This window comes from Podarcis pityusensis (assembly GCF_964106645.2).
Source record: "Podarcis pityusensis genome assembly, chromosome: 5".
NCBI lineage: Eukaryota > Metazoa > Chordata > Lepidosauria > Squamata > Lacertidae > Podarcis > Podarcis pityusensis.
The window spans coordinates 56,205,671-56,224,743 of record NC_138032.1 but is presented as its reverse complement, the minus strand read 5'-3'; the positions used below and the strand labels follow the sequence as shown (position 1 = coordinate 56,224,743).

General features: G+C 42.5%; 1 protein-coding gene across 2 annotated transcripts in view; it reads right to left on the bottom strand.

Annotated features, from left to right (window-relative positions):
- Window positions 1–13,497: 13,497 nt before the first annotated feature.
- Window positions 13,498–19,073, bottom strand: part of LHPP (phospholysine phosphohistidine inorganic pyrophosphate phosphatase) — a 113,523-nt gene continuing 107,947 nt past the window's right edge. Inside the window, exon 7 of one of the 2 annotated variants that reach the window (XM_081005324.1) lies at window positions 13,498–13,930. In XM_081005324.1, coding sequence (XP_080861450.1) covers window positions 13,834–13,930 — 97 coding nt within the window. In that variant the 3' untranslated portion in view covers window positions 13,498–13,833. The remainder of the gene's footprint in view (window positions 13,931–19,073) is intronic. The other variant, XR_013986360.1, reaches the window with a different exon arrangement.

Here is a 19,073-nt window from a genome sequence, read left to right as displayed (position 1 = left end):
GTCCGCAGTAGCAGAATTATAGGTTCAGCTGTCAAGCTAAACCATGGGTTGGCATAATGTAAGCAAGCCCTGGCCTTCATGCTCCCCTCCATCATGCCATTCTGCATTGCCTCTTTTGCAGCAAAACCAGTTTACTATTACATCCAAACCACTAGACTATGGTTGCATCTGCCCTCCAAACTAGACCAATAATGATCAAACTGTAGTTTTCAGCTGCGATATGGTCACAGAATCATGGTTTGCAGCTTTGAATATAATGGCGCATTATGCTTTTGTCCATAAAAAGGGGAATGGAATCAGAGCAGGGGAGAAGAGGGTGTGCAAGCCTGAGGCTTGGTAATACAGTGGATGCTCGGGTTGCGAACATGATCCGTGCGGGAGTCACATTCGCAACTCACAGTGCCGCTTCTGCGCACACGTGCATCGTGATTCGGCGCGTCTGTGCATGTGCCAAAACCCGGAAGTAACCCGTTCCATTACTTCTGGGTTCGGCGTGGTGTGCAACCCGAAATCACACAACCTGAAGCGTCAGTAACCTGAGGTATGACTGTACATGTGAACTGAGCCATTCTGACATTTCAGCAAGGTCAGCAGCGATCATAAAATTGATCATGTAAATGATGTCAAATAAGCAAGATAAGTGAAGAGTTCTAGATTGTATGAGTGGCCAGATTCAATCTGGAATCAATCACAGGACTTTAGTAAACAGATATAGGGAAGTTTCCCTGACATATTTCTTAGACATACAAGCAATATATAAATGGTGTGGCTTGGGTTTATTTTAGCTATGTGAGTTACATAGGACCTGTCTTTAGCGATGACAATGCTGATACAAAACACAGTTTGAGATGCTGATGTTCAGCTAGCAGCACTCCAGAGTTACCTTCCACCTCTCTCATTGATAGTGGTAAACAATAAGCTTTACACTTTAGCAAGCATAACTCAGTTAAATAAGCTGTTCAGTTATCTACATGAAACCAATGTTTTGTTTACCTATAGCAGGCAGAGGGGAGGGGACAATAGAGGTGACATTTTTCATGACGATGACACCCTACTTTTTTTTTTACTGCACTTTTCTCTGCAGTGGTGCAGATGTTTATGGCATCCAACATCACAGTAGATTCCATCCAAGCTTTAGATTTACAAATGTCCAGTCAAACTGCACAATTTTTTGTTGTTGCTATGTTGATTTTTGCTATTTCCTCCCTATCAGATGCTCACATAATGTGCAAGCCAAAAAAAAGATAATAAACTAATGATAGTAAAGTAGGGAGAGGATTGCTTTAATTCTGAACATCCTGTATTATACAGTTTGATGCCATTCAAGAACCTGGTGAACATACCTATGAGCCCTGGGCTTCCCAAGCTCTCAGTTTGTTGTGTGCATGCCAAGTTAACATGCACTGCTGGTTTCAGCAATTGACAGAACAGGTGCTCAGCACAGTGACAAGCAGATCTCCCCAGGTTTCGTTTGGAATGGACTTTCCAAAATGATCTAAATTTGGCTCAGATTCAAGCCTGAATTTTTACACTCAGGCCCGTTAATATCTCAGTGTCCTCTTAGTAATGCCATCAGGGGTGTGATAAAGCTTGGAACCAGGCTCCCTTCTTCCATTTCCCTTTGCAAACCTTCTTGTCGCCTATTTTCTCTGCCCCCTCCTCCTTGTGGTGGCTGTTGCCTTAATTACATGGCAGGAACATGTTGGGCCCAGGGAATTAAAGACTGGGAAACAGCAGTTCCCAGGACTTGTAGCAGCCAGGGTGTTTCTGTGAGCATACTCAGGTGTATCCTGGGTGGCCAAGGTGCCTAGAAATGGCAGCTCCCCAGCTTCTTATAGTTTCCAATCTCCACAGTGCTGTTGTTGCCTAATGAATACAGCCACCCTTCTTGTCATTGCCTATTTCTGCAGTAGAAGTCAAGAGGAGGCTGTGGTGGAAGGAAGGCTGGTGCTGGTGAGCTCAGACGGAACCTGGCAGAGATTTGGGTTTGGCTTGTAGGATGCTTGGGAATTTTGGACTGGGGAAGTTCACACCTTGAACTCTCTAGTTCAAAACTTCATCCATTTCACTGTTGTGGATTGCTGAGACTGCCACCTCCTGATCAGAAGAAGGCTTGTTGGACATGTTGAAGGGGGATTTTCCCATAGACTCACCACACACTGAAAGGGGATTCTTTACCTTCTAAATTTCTCTATGCTACAAAACGATATTAAGGCACACCCAAGCTTTCTCTGCCTCAGGAGCGGAAAGCTTTTTAGTTTGACCATATGGGTATTGTTGCCCTCCATGAGAAAGCAAATGCCCATCTTTGGAGCTACCCCAGCATAGTAGAGAGGGAATAGGGTAGGGTGTTGTGCAGCAGATGAGTTGGAGAGTATCACAGTATTGGTTTGAAATTGGTGAGATGTGTGACACATTGAGCCCCTGCCATTTACCATTATGGGTTGCTTGCAGTTGATACTGAGGGCTGATCTCTTCTACCCATCTAACAGTTCAGGTGGACATTTTCTGTATTATGTTTTTGCCCATAGTAAAATGAGCACCTAAGCATTTCACTAATAAAGCAAAATCACTGCTGGGTTCATGTTGAACAGAAAAATGAAATCTCATTCATCTAAGCCTATGAATGCCAGTAGTCTGAGTTTAGTGGTTAAACGCTCAGGTCACCATGGGCAAAAGCATCCAGGCAAGCTAACCAGCTCATGTGAATCAGTCCTCAGTAACTACCACAACCACAGCATTGTCTAATAGAGTATACAGGGACAATCTGAAAGCATACTGGATGTGCAGGAATGAACACCATGTACACAGTTTAAAAACAAGTGTTTGTATAATCACATCAAAAGGACAGAAGCAAAAAGTATTCAGTCAAAGTCGCATGCTTTGAATGGTAGTAGAATTGATGGGCTATCTGGACGTGTTCAAATGAGATCTGTTCCAAGGTACTAGAAGAATCCATGAGTCCAATATGGTACAGTCATGTTGGAGCAGTCAATTGTTTAAGGCGGCACAGAGATTCTGTGGCACACAGGGCTGTTGACCGTTTTATGCATGGTGTAAGAGCCATAGTGTCTTCATTGGCCCTTCTGAATCTCATCCTGCAAAGAAAGTGCTCTTTGTCTGCCTTTTCCCAGTTACTTTTCTCTTTTCAAACTCACTGGGTTGTATCCAAGAAAGTTGTTCCACTTCCTGCAGAGTAAAGCTACCCCTGCCTCTCCTCCTCCTGTGAAGCCTCAAAACTGGGGTTTCCCCCCAACCCTCTGGAGCAGATTTGAATAAGGGGGGAGAAAGTTCTGTGCTAACAGATCAATTCCATTGGATAAAGCCAAGGTATGTAGCCCTGAATCATTGTAATGCAGCACTGCACCAACTGTCTTGTCAAGATAGTTGTAGACACCGGGTTGGATCTGGACTAAGTATGCATACTTACATTGGGGTAAGTCTTATTGAGCTCTGGGACTTACTTCTGAGTAGATATGCATAGGACTGTGTGAATTGGCTGAAATTATGTCTCATTGAAATCAATGGGACAAGATTATCATGAATTAAGTCCAAAGTATTTCAAAGGGGACTCAGTTCCACTCACTTAGTCTGCATCCAGCTCTCTCTCTTTCAATTTGTTTCATGCACCTGGTGTGACAAAACATACCCCAGCATGATTTGATCAGAGATCTCCCTAAATCTCAGTCTGTTATCATCGCCCAAGCACACTTTTCTTTAACATAACCCTCTTACAGTTGAAGTAACTGTTCCTCACTGTGACATCTAAATGTGGGCTCACCAGCACAGAGGACATCTTGTGTCACCGTATTACACTTCTTGAGACAGCATTATCAGTTCTTTTATGGCTAGCATGCATATATCTTGGTTTATGACACTTCAATTTGCCTTTAGTGCTACAGGGATAGCATTTCTGATTTTGGATTAAACTCATAAGGGCTTTAAGAAACAAAAAAAGGGCTGCTACCTACAACAAGCTAAATAAATACACCGAGTAGGAAAGTGCCCCCAAAGGACCACTACCCAACTCTTCTAGCTGCAGTGTAGCGTTTACATGGCAGCAAACTCTCTTTGCCTTAGTAAAGATGCTTCGCTGCATTATGGCCTTACAATGGGCATAGCAGCATAGACACAAAATACTGTTTGACTGAGGTTAGGCCAACGTGGCATTTCATTGGATGGTATTGGTTTTGGTTTTGTATGATTTATGTACTGAAACTGAGTTTTTAAAAGCCTTACTTTTTAAAAATAGAAATAAAACTTTGTGGATTTATGAATGTGTTTGTGTGTGTGTGTATGTATGTACAGACACACATACACACAAAGGTAAATATCTGAAATCTAGTATGTGTCTCGTGATCAGGGACATCCTCTTGACTGTGTTACTTTTCATAAAACAAGAGCTCAACTGGATCACCAGTTGTCCACATAAGCTGAAAAGTCACTGGTTGCCTCTGCTAGGTATTCCCAGGCTCCTGCTGGGTTTGTTCAATACTACACAGGTCACTTGGATCAGCTCTCACAGCATATTCCTGCCAGGTGGATTCAAGAATCTGTTGCTGATGTTCTCTGTACTTTTATTTGTTAAGTAGTAAAGTCAGATCAGCAGGGAGATAGGCAATGGCTTGTTTATAACACAGATCGAGCAATCTGGACTTGGATATTTCATGACAACAGCAATAAATGTTAAGAGTTTCCCTTTAAAAAAAACAAAAACAAACAATATTTCAGATGCAACGTATTTAGAGGATTTTATTCAATGAATTAGCACTGGTGAACCTGATTCCTTTGTATCTATTGCCATCACCCTTTGGAAAAGGGTTTCATGAAATCTTAAGATCACACAATGAAGATTGAATGAACAAAGGCAGAAAGGACATGTTTCTGGTTTTGATTGTAATTTTTCACAAGGTAGCCTAGCCTCTTGGCCAATAACATTGTGTTTCAAGTGCATTTTTAGATAGTTCTTACGGAACAGGACAAGATGAATTTTTTAGGGTTGTAGCAGTGTTTTCCAGCATTTGTTTTTAATGTTTAAGAATCAAAAGATGATGATGGCCAAAAAGCCTTTGGAAAACCATGAACTCTGATAGTGCGTGTGTGTACGTGTGTCTTTCTTTCTGTCCATGGTAATTGCACAGATGCAAACATATTGACATGTATACGAAGTCAGCTCTGTAGTTGGTGTTACGTTTGTTCAAAATCTATTACTGAAGACTGTTCCTTGACCTGAAAATTAAGAAAGACTGCTGATTTGTACTCTCTCAAATGACTTTATTGCACTATAGAGCAGCTCAGTCTCAGGAATTTACTTGTTACTTTGACTATGTAAATAAAGCTTTCTGATTCTGTACCCAGCGACCCAGCGCTGCTCTTTGCTTGTGCCTTGTCACAAATTCCTTGACTTCTCTAATTCCTTGACTTCTCTCTGGCTTAGTTCTCTCAAACAAGTCAGGTGCCAAAGTTGTGTTCAAGATGTACTGCTTCAGTTGTTAGTTTTGGGTGTGTTCGGCACGTAACTGAATGCTTTTCTATGTGGAAACAATCTCTGCATGTAGAAAACTAGTTGTCAGGGGGAATTCTTGACTAGAACCCTTTCTCTCTCTCCCCGACCCCATTGTTTTCTACGAGTGAAGTGTGGTTCTAAGAGAATTGCACCTTATGATCTATATCTGAAGTTCAATTCTCAGCTTAAGGTCATCAGGTGATGGATATGCAGGTATAAATTAACCTTTGGACTCTTCCATCACGAGGGCAATCTGTATACAAATAAGAGAAGTGTTGAGTTCAATGGATTCTCCGAGCCCCGCAATGCATTAGTCCATGCTTATTCTGCCTGTGCAAGCCATTCTTTCCATGTTGAAAGACAGGAGGTCATTGGAGTCCTCAAACATCATAGATACGTGTTAAAAACAAATACAGTTCTTAGTCCCATCCCCAAAACAGTTATTTGCGAAAATAATTCAATGTCGTTAAAAAGCTAGACCAGCCCACCAAAATGAAAAATCTCACCTCACTCTCACAGATGCCGGCTTGGTTTCACTTTTTTAAAAATAAATCAGCATGTGCTTTAAAAAAGAGCATGACTGATCCAAATAAAGATTAGAATACAATATTAGGAACCGGATGCTAAAAATAGACTAGCAAGTTCAAGACCGTGCTCTTTGACAATGAAATGTGCTGCTGCTGATGAACTTAGGGCTACTGAAGTAGTCAAGTGGGTCTGGGTCTCTACCCCTAATCAAAATCTCAAGGGGCAATGAAAGGGAATGAATGTATAATATAGATACAGTTTGTATAGATACTACAGTCTTGCATCTTTTGTATTGGGAAAGGTGCAGGAATGACCATAGACAAACACTTGCATGGGGGTGAAGACAAAGACTTGGAAAAGGGGTATAGAAAATTAAAGGAAATATGTATGCACCAGCTGCCACCATGGTGGGAAAATTGGGAGCTAATATTATACCACTACTAAATGTGAATGGGTGCTTCCAGCTAGAGGTTTATTGTGGGATGGGTGCTCTCATGCATGCAAGTGTTTTGCATTGTGCACATAATGTTATCAAAATGGCCAATTTCCTCTTTAACTAAAAGTATCTCATACCTCGTACCTCTGTTGTCATCAGTGGTGCGGAAGCTTGTTAATGCATTCTTTGGAGGGGCAGGGGGTATGGTTTGGAATGTGTGATGTTTTGGTGGGTGGACCCTATTACCACACCTCTGCTTCTGTTTACTTCTCACCTGAACACAGCCAAACCATTTAGTTTCCATCAACCCAAATGACACAAGTTTTGCTTATTTCCACAAACTGCTGCATGCTGAAGGCATGCTGGGAATTCAGTAAGCGAGTGCTGAGGAGCTATGATCTTGACACATATAGGGGATTTATTTGCATCTGTCAAGATAATAATAATAATAATAAATACACAACTCTTCCACAGGACCTTTGCACCAGAATTATTAAAACGCCAGCACTGTAGTTTAGCTAAAAATCAGCCTTGTGCAAGAACTTTGGGTTATTTTTTAAACAAAATAACAACAAATGGAAATAAATATTCTCACCCCAAGATAATTTGGGGCCAGTAACATTGCTCTTCCATGCTTTGTGTCAGGGGGAAATTGTTTTAACCATGCGTGTGTAGAGGTACAAAAAATACCTGCAGGCACAGCCAGAATGGGAAAAGGTAGCGGAAGGTAAGGGCTGAAGTGAGTGGACAGAAAGCATAGAACAGAAATATTCCATCATGGACCACTCACTGGTGTGAGTGGGAAGCAGCACAATACCTAAGAATAATCTAAGATGGAAAAGGGGAGTGTGAGGACAGCTGAGTACCAATCCTGAAAAACTGGAACTGAACTATCAATTTGTGTGAGTAACCCCCTGCCTGGAAGCCCCACTCTCCAAACTCTCTCTTAGGACATGATGTAAGAAAAGCCTTCTACATGAGGTCAATGGCCCATTCAGTCCAGCATCCTGTTCTCATAGTGGCCAAGAAGCTCACAGGCAGGACCCTAACACACTCTACTTACATCCTCTTCTATCACTATGATGCCCAATGATGGGATTGCCACTCCTCTCTCCATAACTGGTGTATGAAAAACCAAGGACACTTTTATGAAACATGGGAACTGGCGGCTCTGACAACTGTCCAAATTCAGACTTGATGGAAGGACTGTTAATTCATGGAGGCCAAATAGCAGCCCATGACACAATGAGATATTCATTTAGGAGGTGGCAAATGTATTAATATTCAGCTATTAAAGAATTTGAAGGGGATGCGGGGAGTGAAATGTGTTCCTTTCGACTCAAACTTCAGCACCATTCATTCCCAAAGCACCCAGCAAAAGACTTAAGCCCTCCTCATAACGCAATACTGTATGGACAGTCTATAGGTACATTCAGGCTTTTCAACTAAGCCCCGAACTCTCAGGTCTACAGCAAACATTGCAACCTCTAGAGCCTCAGCTTGTAATAACACACATTTAGCACAAGCTGTTTCCAGGGCATAAGCAAGAGGAATGATGGAGGCCAAGGCACGGCTGGTATTCTCTAGCAGAATGACTGAAGGGATGCATCGCCAGCATCCGCATTGTCTAGAATCAGGGCTGGAAACTTCTTTCTTATCATCACTGCCCTGGCCTGTCTGGTACTCTTCAACAAAAACAGCAGCACCCTGATCTGCTTCCTCCTAATATGCACCAAGTGAGTGGCTGCTTAATTCCTGCTCTGCATGAGAAGACTGAATAATTTTACATTGGGCGGGCTGTGATCATCTCCACCGGGCAGCGGCAATTTGCTGCCTTTGCAAGGTGCTGTTTTTAAAGTCCCTTCCTCACACCAGGACTTGTGAAGTGGGTAGAATCCAACTAAGGCCCCATCTGTGCTATAGATCGAAAGCAGTGTCATCCCACTTCAAAGTCATGACTTCCCCCAAAGAATCCTGGGAACTGCAGTTTGTTATGAGTGCTTAGAAGATCCGCTATTCCCCTCACAGAGCTACAATTCTCATGGTTCCCTGGGAAGACGGATTGACTGCTAAACCACTCTGGGTTTGTAGTGACAAGGCAGCAGCCCTTACACTGGGCAAATGCTAAAGCCCTGTGGCTAAAAGTCAGACTTTGATTGACTGGATCTTCAATGGACTATTTAAAATACCACCCACCTTCTGCCACAAAAGTAGCAGACAAATAGAGAGACAAACAAGAGGAAATGTTCCCAGGTAAGAAGAAGTCCAAACTGAATTATCCAGTAATGGCTTACTTTCACTGAGTGAAAGAGAGTAGGAACTCTTCTCTGTGCTGCTACTTTTGGGGGGTTCTTTTTTTATTTTGTGAGAGGACAGCTTAGGTAAACTGGTCTCCAGTGCTAGCAACATTAAAATATATTATTTGTCCATTAATAGGCATCTCTAAGTTCTGTTCCTTTCTCCCTTTCCAGCCACTCTACCCCATTCACCCTCCTACTCAGTGGTCCATCTTTTTCCTCTCTGTCTCTACATTCTGTGCTATTGAGTCCTTACGGTACTGTTTCTGGGATCCCTGGGGGTCTCCCCCCAAAAAATATTTTTGTACTTCTACATATCTCAGGGTTCCACCTATACACCTTACTTCTGTGTGGGTTTTGCCATTTTCACTACGTAATGGCAGGCACTCTCCCCCAAAGTCCAGAAACGGAATATACGGCAATATATTTTGGCAATTTACTGGCTAACAAACGCACAGCTTTCATCATATCCTGAAGGAGAATTTAACAGGCCAGTTGTGTGCTGTATGAACAAAACAAAACACCTGTTTGTGATAACCTTTGGTTCTTGTATTACATAGAATCCTTACCAGTTTCTGCCCCTTCTCCCATTTGGAACTTTCAACAGTCCAAGTTATCCTGTACCTCACTCTTAGCTGTCTGCAGCTGAGGCTAGCAGGCAAAGAATCTATTGCCACCCACCCGCCCATAAAAGTCTGGTGCAAAAACAAATCCTTCCCCTCGCAGGTCCAACTTCATTCCACAGGGGAAGGAGGAGGGGTTTGAAAAAAAGAACAGAATAAAAATATCCTTGGCAAAGAGAAAGATGGAAAACACATTTAAGAAGCCTTGAAACATCAAAAATATCTGTGTGCAAATAGCTCCAGGAACATTAAGAAAATGTGCAGATGTCTGAGTGAACTCTCACACTGGGTGGCGAGTGTTGCCAAAAACGGATCTGATAGCACACAGAATAATCAGATCATCTTCTTTTCATTTGCATCTGTTAATATTGTGCTCTCAAAGGTCTTATTTATCCTCCAGTTCTACTGATGTACCCGATACAGTACTGCTCAAGTTAAGAAAATGGTTTATAAACAAGCAATCCAAACAAAACCTGAATGGAACAGGATCTGAAAATCCCACCTAAATCAGCTCCATGATGATCCTATCTAGGACTATTTTCTACCATTTGCATCCATTAAATGCATTATAAATACACCTGAAGCTAGTAAATGCACCATGGACCATTTCCCCTCCCTACTTAACCACTCCCCATGGCACTGTCCCCAGAGGATGTCAATTTTAAAATAAACTGCAGGTTATGGAAGTGTAGAGATCTCTAGGTAAGTACGTTCTGCTGCTTCATAAAATTTGACAGTGCAGTACAGAATGAAGAGTCCTTCTAAAACAGCAGCTCTAACCATACAAAAATGCTCAGTACAGAAGCCTAGCACAGGCCAAACAGTTCACAACAGCTTTTGTTTAGAGACAGCAGGGACAAGGGAGCAAAGGACAAAGGGCAGGGGTGGACAGGCAGTGGCCTGACTTGGAGGTTAGCGGGCACTGCGACAGGTCAACTTCCTTACGTCAGAGTGCACTGTAAAAGTATAGCATGACTATTTAGTCATGTTCAGTCACCACAACAAACTGATGCACATCCAGACACATAGTAATAGGTTGCAACAAACCATTTGTTCATTTGTCAGTGGCCACAGTTGGGGGAAGTATGGCTCCAAATACCAGCTGCTGGGAATCACGTGGGAAGAGCTCAAGTCCTGTTTATGGGCTCCCCACAATGTTCTAGAGCCTAATAATGACACCCACAAATCACTCAATCTAGAACACAGGTATAGTTCTCACTGAAGTGGTAAACCTATGCCTGAGCCCTCCAGCCATGACTGTTCTTCTATATACAGTGGTACCTCGGGTTAAGAACTTAATTCGTTCCAGAGGTCCGTTATTAACCTGAAACTGTTCTTAACCTGAAGCACCACTTTAGCTAATGGGCCTCCTGCTGCCGCTGCGCCACTGCTGCACGATTTCTGTTCTCATCCTGAAGCAAAGTTGTTAACCCGAGGTACTATTTCTGGGTTAGCGGAGTCTGTAAGCTGAAGTGTATGTAACCCGAGGTACCACTGTAAAAGCTTCTATCCCCCTAGAAGCCAAGAACACAGTCCTCAAAACTCCCCATCTTCCCAACCACTGCCACAAATGGATGAGGCCGAACAAAACTGTCAGGAGTCAATATTGACTATCCTTAGGATGTATCTACACAGAGGTTTGAAAGGGAATGAGAACTAAAAGTGCACCTACCCTGCCCTCTGCAGATCACAAATACCAGTTACTTATCTGCACCTTTGATAAGTCTTCACCCACACAGCAGATGGAACAATTGTACAGCCAGTATGAAGCATACAGTCAGGAGGGCATGATGCACACTTCCATTACATATATTTTTCCAAGCACCTGCCTTTCCACTTCCCACATGTAGTTTTGTGTTAATGAACTGTATCAACACAGCAGGCAGCTCTTCTGTACATCTGCCACAGTGTACATTCCTCTGGGAAGAATGCCCAGCCTGGTTCCTTCCTACAGAATTCCACAGGCCCAGGATGCTGAAGCAGCTGCATGCTTTTCTCTTGAGTAATTCATGCCACATTATGAAGACATTTGTCCGAGTGCAGCTGAAGCGTGAGTAGCAACATTCATAATAGCTGGGAACATTTCTCACTCTTGATTTCTCACTTCACTTAATCAATACAGCAGGACTTGGGTAAGCCAACAGTGACATTCCCTTCTGGGGAACTTTCCCGGTGGTGGATGGGTCTGGAACCAGAAGTAGGCAATGAATGTGGTTTTTAGCTTTGAACAGTAGGCTAGTTTTACCTACATTCACAAGCCCCTCTCTATTCCCCCATCCAGGTAAGCGAGACAAGAAACCTCATCAGGGTTCAAGGGCACATTCAAGCCAGGCAAAAACACCCAAGGATGGTATGGCTTGAGAGGGTGGCTGTCCAGGGAAGAGTCCAAAGGGAAGCCCAAAGGGCCACATTTCACCCCAACACTTGAGGTTCCCCATCCCTGCAATAGAGAAATGAAGGTAGGCTATATATGCTGTAGGCTAGAATCTCTGAGGCTCTGGTCTTCCATTCTCATGGCCTTCAGTGTCTGAGAAGGTGCTGATTTTGCCACACATCAGGCTCAGTAAGGAAAATGTAACGCAGTCCTAAACACATTTACTGATAAAGTAGGTTCCATGGAGTTCAATGGCACCTACTGCCAAGGAAGTGTACACAGGAGTGCAGCTTTGAGTGCCATCCATGAATCACCAATAAAGAGATATAAAAGCCTTGTTCTCAGTTAGAGCCTCCTACTTCTGATTGCAGATCTGGCCTTATAACTGACAGCTCCACACCAAAAGTTCCTGGACAGAGAAAACCAATGTCAGTAGGAGAAGGATTCTAGTCTTACTTTTCCCTTCAGTTGCTTTTCTGTATGTAGAGATTATTTTCCTAATGGAGCAACATTCAGTCACTTGAACCTCGCCAGATGTGCCTAAACTCAAGTTTACTACCTCAAGTTAGACAAGTGTGACAATGCCAAGAATCTGACTAAAATAGTCCGAAACGGACAATGGTCTTTCAATTTGCTGCTGAGTTTAACCAAAATGGTTCTGTTCTCCCTTTCCCAATCCACGAAGACTTGCACGCTGCAGCAGCAGAAGGCATAGTCATTTGGCTCCGAAATTAGGAAACCCAACACCAGCTCTTTCGTCTTGGCGTCCAGCCACCAGAAGATAGTTCTCAGTGTGTCAGGCTATTCTTAGAAGAGTTAAACAATGTGATTAGACAGCGGCAGTCTGGTCGTGGGAGCCTGTGTTTCCTCCAAGACAATGAAAGTGAACACAAACGTGTGTGTTTCTTGGGATGAAGGTGAACAGAACTCATGACATTCCCAGAATGGCATGTGCACAAAACACTATAGAGGAAACCTTCTTCAGAAGTGCTGGGCACGGACTTTACTCTGGATCCGCCAGGAGGGAATTGTGGTTGCATGCCAAACACTTTCCCCCCTTTAAAAAATCTCAACTATCACTTGGACAGGCTTTGAAGCAGACCCTCCCTTGCATAAGAAAGTGCTACTCTTAAGGATACAAAAGGTGGACATAATATAAAAAGAAAACCCAGGGTGGATTCCTAAGCCCAGCTTTGTAACTGAGATGACAGGTGTGCATGCCAGTGAATGAAACGCTGGCTCAGGCACCTGTGCTGCCCCGCCTCCTCTACTTCAGGCAGACTCTGAGCCCCTTAAATAAAACTTTTTAACGAAAACAAAAATGGGGGACCAGTGGCACTCCAGGTGTTGTTGGGCTACAACTCCCTTTGTCTCTGACTAATGGCCAAGCTGGCAGGGGTTTGCGGGAATTGGAGTCTGGTGACAAGGTCCTTTCCTGCCCTACTGGATGCTACCATTTCAGCTCTTGAACTTGAACAAAGCAGCTCCTCTGCTTTACACGTGTCCTTCACTCCGAGGACAATGTCTGCATGGGCAACTGAACTCAGAGAAACCACAAGAATGGAAGGCAATCTAAAAATGACGCCTCCCCATTCTCTGGTTAAGAATTGGGTCACTTCTGCACTGATTTCTTAGGAAAGTGACCTAGAGACAAAGTGACCTCCCTTTGTGGGCTTTCTTCCAGGAAACAGAAAAACACCAGCCAGCACAGGAAGCAGTCCCAGGCCAAGTGGTATGTGGCACAGATGTTTATTCAGTGATAGGACATGGTTAGACGTACCCAAAACAGTTACGATACAAAAGATTCGGAAGGGTGGCTGCTATAAGGATGCACTAGACTTCATTACTTTTCGCTGTAGTCAGTATTTCACTGTAGTTACTTGCAAAGACAAGTTAGAAAAACTAGACTTTTGAGGCATGTATGTAGTGCTCCTCACTGCAACACAATTACTGCATTTAAAAACTAGGTGAATATATGTAAACGAGCTGAGCAGAGATGTGCACAAAAGGTCACAGACCTCAAGTTAAGTCACCCATATTTATGCCTTCAGTCACTCCTTGCAGCTCCATTACTTATGCAGTTGTTTTAGAATCACATCCACAGCTTCTGCAAGGTTTTTCACATAACCATCAGCCTTCACTTCTGGGTGGTGCTCATCACAAGGCCTGGGGAAGAGACAAAAGACAGAATGAATGGATGATGTCTTTCAACCAGGTGCATATACATAAATGGTGAGCAACACAGTCTCAGGATTTGTGAACCAGATTCCCCAGGGCTTTTAAAGCCATCGGTAATTCAGCCCCCAGTTCACTATGAGTTGGTGTCTATGCAACTTTATATAAACAGAATTCCATGTCATTAAACAAGGATGAATAAAAGGTTTGGAGATCTTCCAGCTCTGAAGTGGGGAATCTGTGACCCTCAATTGGACTCCAATTCCCACCAGCTCTAGCCAGCATGGCCAATGGTCAGGGATGATGAGAGCCCAACAATATCTGAAGAGCCACAAGTTTCCTAAACCTGTTAGACCATTTCAATAATGAACATCCCTGTATTTAATTAATACAAAGAAGGGGACATAATATTTATGTAGCAATGCCCCCAAATACAACCTTCATTTGCACTTTAGTTTAGATGACTTGTTTCTGGGTCTACAACAAAGTTTGTTTAATCATGTCCTGTCAACTTCATAGCAGTTTAGTTGTAACATCTTGGACTAAGGGCCAGATCTCTCGTTGTTGCTGTTTAGTCGTTTAGTCGTGTCCGACTCTTCGTGACCCCATGGACCAGAGCACGCCAGGCACTCCTGTCTTCCACTGCCTCCCACAGTTTGGTCAAACTCATGGTGGTAGCTTCGAGAACGCTGTCTAACCATCTTGTCCTCTGTCGTCCCCTTCTTCTTGTGCCCTCAATCTTTCCCAACATCAGGGTCTTTTCCAGGGAGTCTTCTCTTCTCATGAGATGGCCAAAGTATTGGAGCCTCAGCTTCACAATCTGTCCTTCCAGTGAGCACTCAGGGCTGATTTCCTTAAGAATGGATACGTTTGATCTTCTTGCAGTCCATGGGACTCTCAAGAGTCTCCTCCAGCACCACAGTTCAAAAGCATCAATTCTTCGGCGAATGATCTCTCATTACTGTTCCTTATTTCTTTGCTGATTCACACGCCTCTGTATCTCTTTCCCCAGATATCAGATGTATATTTTGGCTGCGGTGTCTGCAGCAAGAGTATTGGGCCTCATCCAAGATGGGAATTAGAGCTGGATGCATGTCCAGGGACACTGACTGGGTCCTGTGGGGATGTCAGGGACAGTCATGAGAACACAGTCGTGCAAATAGCTTTAGTCGTTCTCCAACTCCTCTTTTCAACCGTGTAAATGGCACAACTATATTTACTGAAGGGTATTTCCTCAATCTGTGAACAAATGTTTGCCAGAGGATGTGTGCAGGTTACAGCACCCACTTGTAATACGTGTCAGAACATGAAATATATTTCAGTTCCTGAGGTGAGAACTCCTAAGGCCTTGTTCCTCTGATCATATTTCTGAAGACCTCTTACTTTATTGAGAGAATTAAATTCCTTACAAAGCCCCTGAGGACTATCCTTCATTGGTAATCTATAAAAATACCAGCCCACAGAAGATTAGAAATGCTGATATCAAGCTTTGCAGAAGAAAAAAAATATGGAATGTTCCAAAGAGGATTGTTTTGAGTGTGTTTGCCAAGGAAAGATGAAGCTACATGAAGAAGTCTCCATCTTTTCTTCACTGCATTATAATGCCTGAGGTAAAAATTAGAGCCTTGTTGCCTAATTTCTCTCTGTGCTACGATCAGCCATGTATCTGTGCATTTAACAGCTTATGGGAAGCAGGGACTCATGTAATACCATAGCAGAATCATTTGAGAAGAGGAATTCTCATTCTTCATATATTATGGAAGTTGCTGCATCAGCATTGCTTGAGTTCCCACCTCACACAAGTAGACTGCTCAGATGGTCTGGTCAAAATAAATAAAACCAGGGCTTCAAAACCTTTAGGGTATCCTTCATAGGATCCTTCATACAAGACCACAAGCCTGCTGTATTCAGTTGCCTCCCAACTTGTGGAAGATGAAAAAAATGGGCATGGGTGGGGTAGGGTTACTGCACTTGCCCTCAGTGACTTCTTTCATGTTGCAACTTTTGTAATACCTGAAGAGGGCTTATGTGGCACCCTAATTTTGTAATGTTTTGCAGTTTCAGGGGCTCCAGCTCTTATCCCCTTAGCTCTACTGGCCACAAAGTCTTCCTTGCTCCATGCCGTGTAAGGAAACATAGATTTTATGATTTCTGTATGTACAATTTTGTAATAGGAATTTTTTTTAATAGAAAGAAAAGAAACACTGATGTAGAGATGACCCCTCTACAAAATGGAAACACACACATATGCGGACACTTTGTGCGTGCATCAGATACACATAGGGTTCTATGTTTAGATCGGAGATGGGGAACATGTGCTGTCAGACTCCAACTCCCATCAGCCCCAGCCAGCAAAGATAATGGCCTGGCACTATGGGAGTTATAGGCAAACAACATCTGGAGGCTTATAGGTTCCCCATCCTACGTTTAGATGGAGAATGTGACTCACCATGGTGTCCCTCTGTCTTAACAGCAGTAATTTCACAGTTGGGATGTTGTAGCAAATAGTCATAACCTAATACCTTTTAACCCTGAGCTCAGAAAATTTTATTATTGTTGATACATAGGCCCATCTGGTAATCTGTTGTTTGTTTTGCAGTTTCCTTTGTAGAGCTCAAAAATAAAGTCCAGTGTGCAAAGGAATGTGTTTTCTTTCCTTTTTCTGCACATCAGGGTTTAGAGAGCTGCCAGAACCTCACCAGCAAATGACAAGAACAAATGGTTCCCATGCCAACTGATTTTTTTTAAAAAAAATTAATTCAATGGGAAGAAAATTGTTGCTGCCATATTGAAACATTTGTTTTCGTTCACAGCGTGAGATGAATTCAAAGACATGGCTGTTTTATTTTGAATACCTTTCAGATTAAATCCCCAACACCATATTTCTTTACCAAAGTCATTTTTATACTACATACAAGTACGCACCAAAGCCTTCTGATGTGGAAACTTGGTAGACCAGCAAATTCAAATATACGAATGGAAGAAAACATTACCCTTAAGTTGGATAATTGAAGTTGCAAGCGGGCTTAAATTGGCAAAGTACAGGAAGAGTGGGGAACCTCCAGGTATTGTTGGACTCCAGGAGCCCCAGCCAGCATGCCCAATGGCTCAGGGATGATGGCAGTTGGAATTCAGCAGCATCTGGAAGGCAACCATTTCCCCATCCCTGAACTGCCACCCCATCCCTTATGAAAGGGAACAAAGTAGGAATATTTACAAATGGAAATTACCCAGCCATAGCAACAAATTATTAGTTAGCCCACTGGTGCTCAGTTGGTGGATCACGAACATCAGTTGGTGCAGTATATTATCACTGGACGCGGTAAAAAAAATTTAAGAGATGTGGCCTCAAATGCATGTTTGAGTTAAAGGTTGGATCTGAAAGTGTGGAAGATTGCTGATTTGTCCATGTTGGGAATGGCAATAAGGGAAATATATGTTGTATTCTTTCATTCAAAAACCAAAAGCTGTGCCAAAGTTTTAAATATTGTATGCCATAATTAATAATAATAATAATAATAATAATAATAATAATAATAGTAAAATCCCAATCCACTTTATCAGCTATATCACCAGTTGGATCAAGAATATACATATATTTTCATACTGTGTAAAGTACCCAAGGCTCCCTTTATATGACCATGACAATCCCATGGTAATGGCTAAGGGCAATTTTCATCATTTACTTTTAGTTTATTTTGTAGTATCTGTGCTTTTTTGAGCTATTTAGCTGTCAGAGACACGCCCAGCAGAGAGGAATCTCCAGAGAAGGAGGAACTGGCTGCACCTGAGTCTCCAAGAAGTATGAAGCAGAGCAAGCGATTAGAGCAGAGGTGGGCCAGCAGGAGGCAGGGGGGGGACGTGGCGTATACCGTATCTGGCCTTGGGAGGGGTCAGAAGCCAGTCGAGTCAACTGACTCCGATGGTGAAGGATGAATTGTGGAAGCTTGGACTGCTGTAAGCCTGTTGTTGAGAAATAAACCTCAGCTACTTAAAGTGCCAGCATTCTGTTTCTTGAGTGGGACAAGCACTAAACCTGACACTAGCTAAAGGAAAAGTAATTGTTCGTTCCATTAGAGACATTTTCAAAGGGGCTCATATCTTCATAGTCAGGACCAAGAAGTAAACTTCATTTACAGGCTCTACATTCTTTCTAAAGCAGAATAATTTAAATGGCTAAAAGGTGTGCCTCTATTTCTTGGATAACAGCCAAAAACCTTCTGACAAACAAGTCTGAAGAAAATATCTGTGTAAATGCAACCTTGGACAAAGGGTAATTCTGACAAACAAGTCTGCAGAAAGTAACTGTAAAGGCAATCTTGGATAAAGAGAAATTCAGTTGTTAATTCTTCTGAGATAATTTGCTGTATTCTGGATTTGCTAAGAATGTCATCACATGTAAAAACCCTATGGCCAGTTTGTACAATTCTATGGTAATGTCACTTCTCAATAGACTGAATAAGTTTTCTTCAGGAAAACAGAAATGGGTCTGCAGGAGAGCTATTTCATGAGTAAAGAATGGGGCCTTGGTTTTTTAATGATGTAGGAAGAAATATGAAGATAGGGATGCATCACATTTTCTTAAGAAATATATCAAGGTAGCATACAACAGAAGAACAAAATACATTAAAGCAGCATATAACATGTCAATAAAAAATGGTTGCTTAAAAAAAAATCAAATTCCAAAGGTCTGTCAGAACAGTGCAGTTTTTAAAAAAAATGTTTGAAAGAAATCAGGGATGTCTCCAATCTTTCACACTGCAGGCTCATTGCCTGGCAAATACTGACTGAACATCAGGGAACACCAAAAGTGTACCACCAGATGATCTCAGTAATATGAATATACAGGAAATATTTTGTGTGTGTGTGTGTGTTGTACTCTCATAAGGCATGCCCAGCACAGAGGTGCATGTACAATCCTACTTTGGCTATTAATGCCCTGCGTAACTACAGGAAGTACAGCTCACTTTCACATGCTGTATAGTGAAAGCCAATAATGTTTGTTTCAATCTGCTCTTGACATTCTAAAGTGACTGATGGGAGGGATATTATCCTGTACCACCCACAGAGTTTCCTTATCCACAAGTAAAGGTAAAGGCAAAGGGGCCCCTGACCATTAGGTCCAGTCATGGCC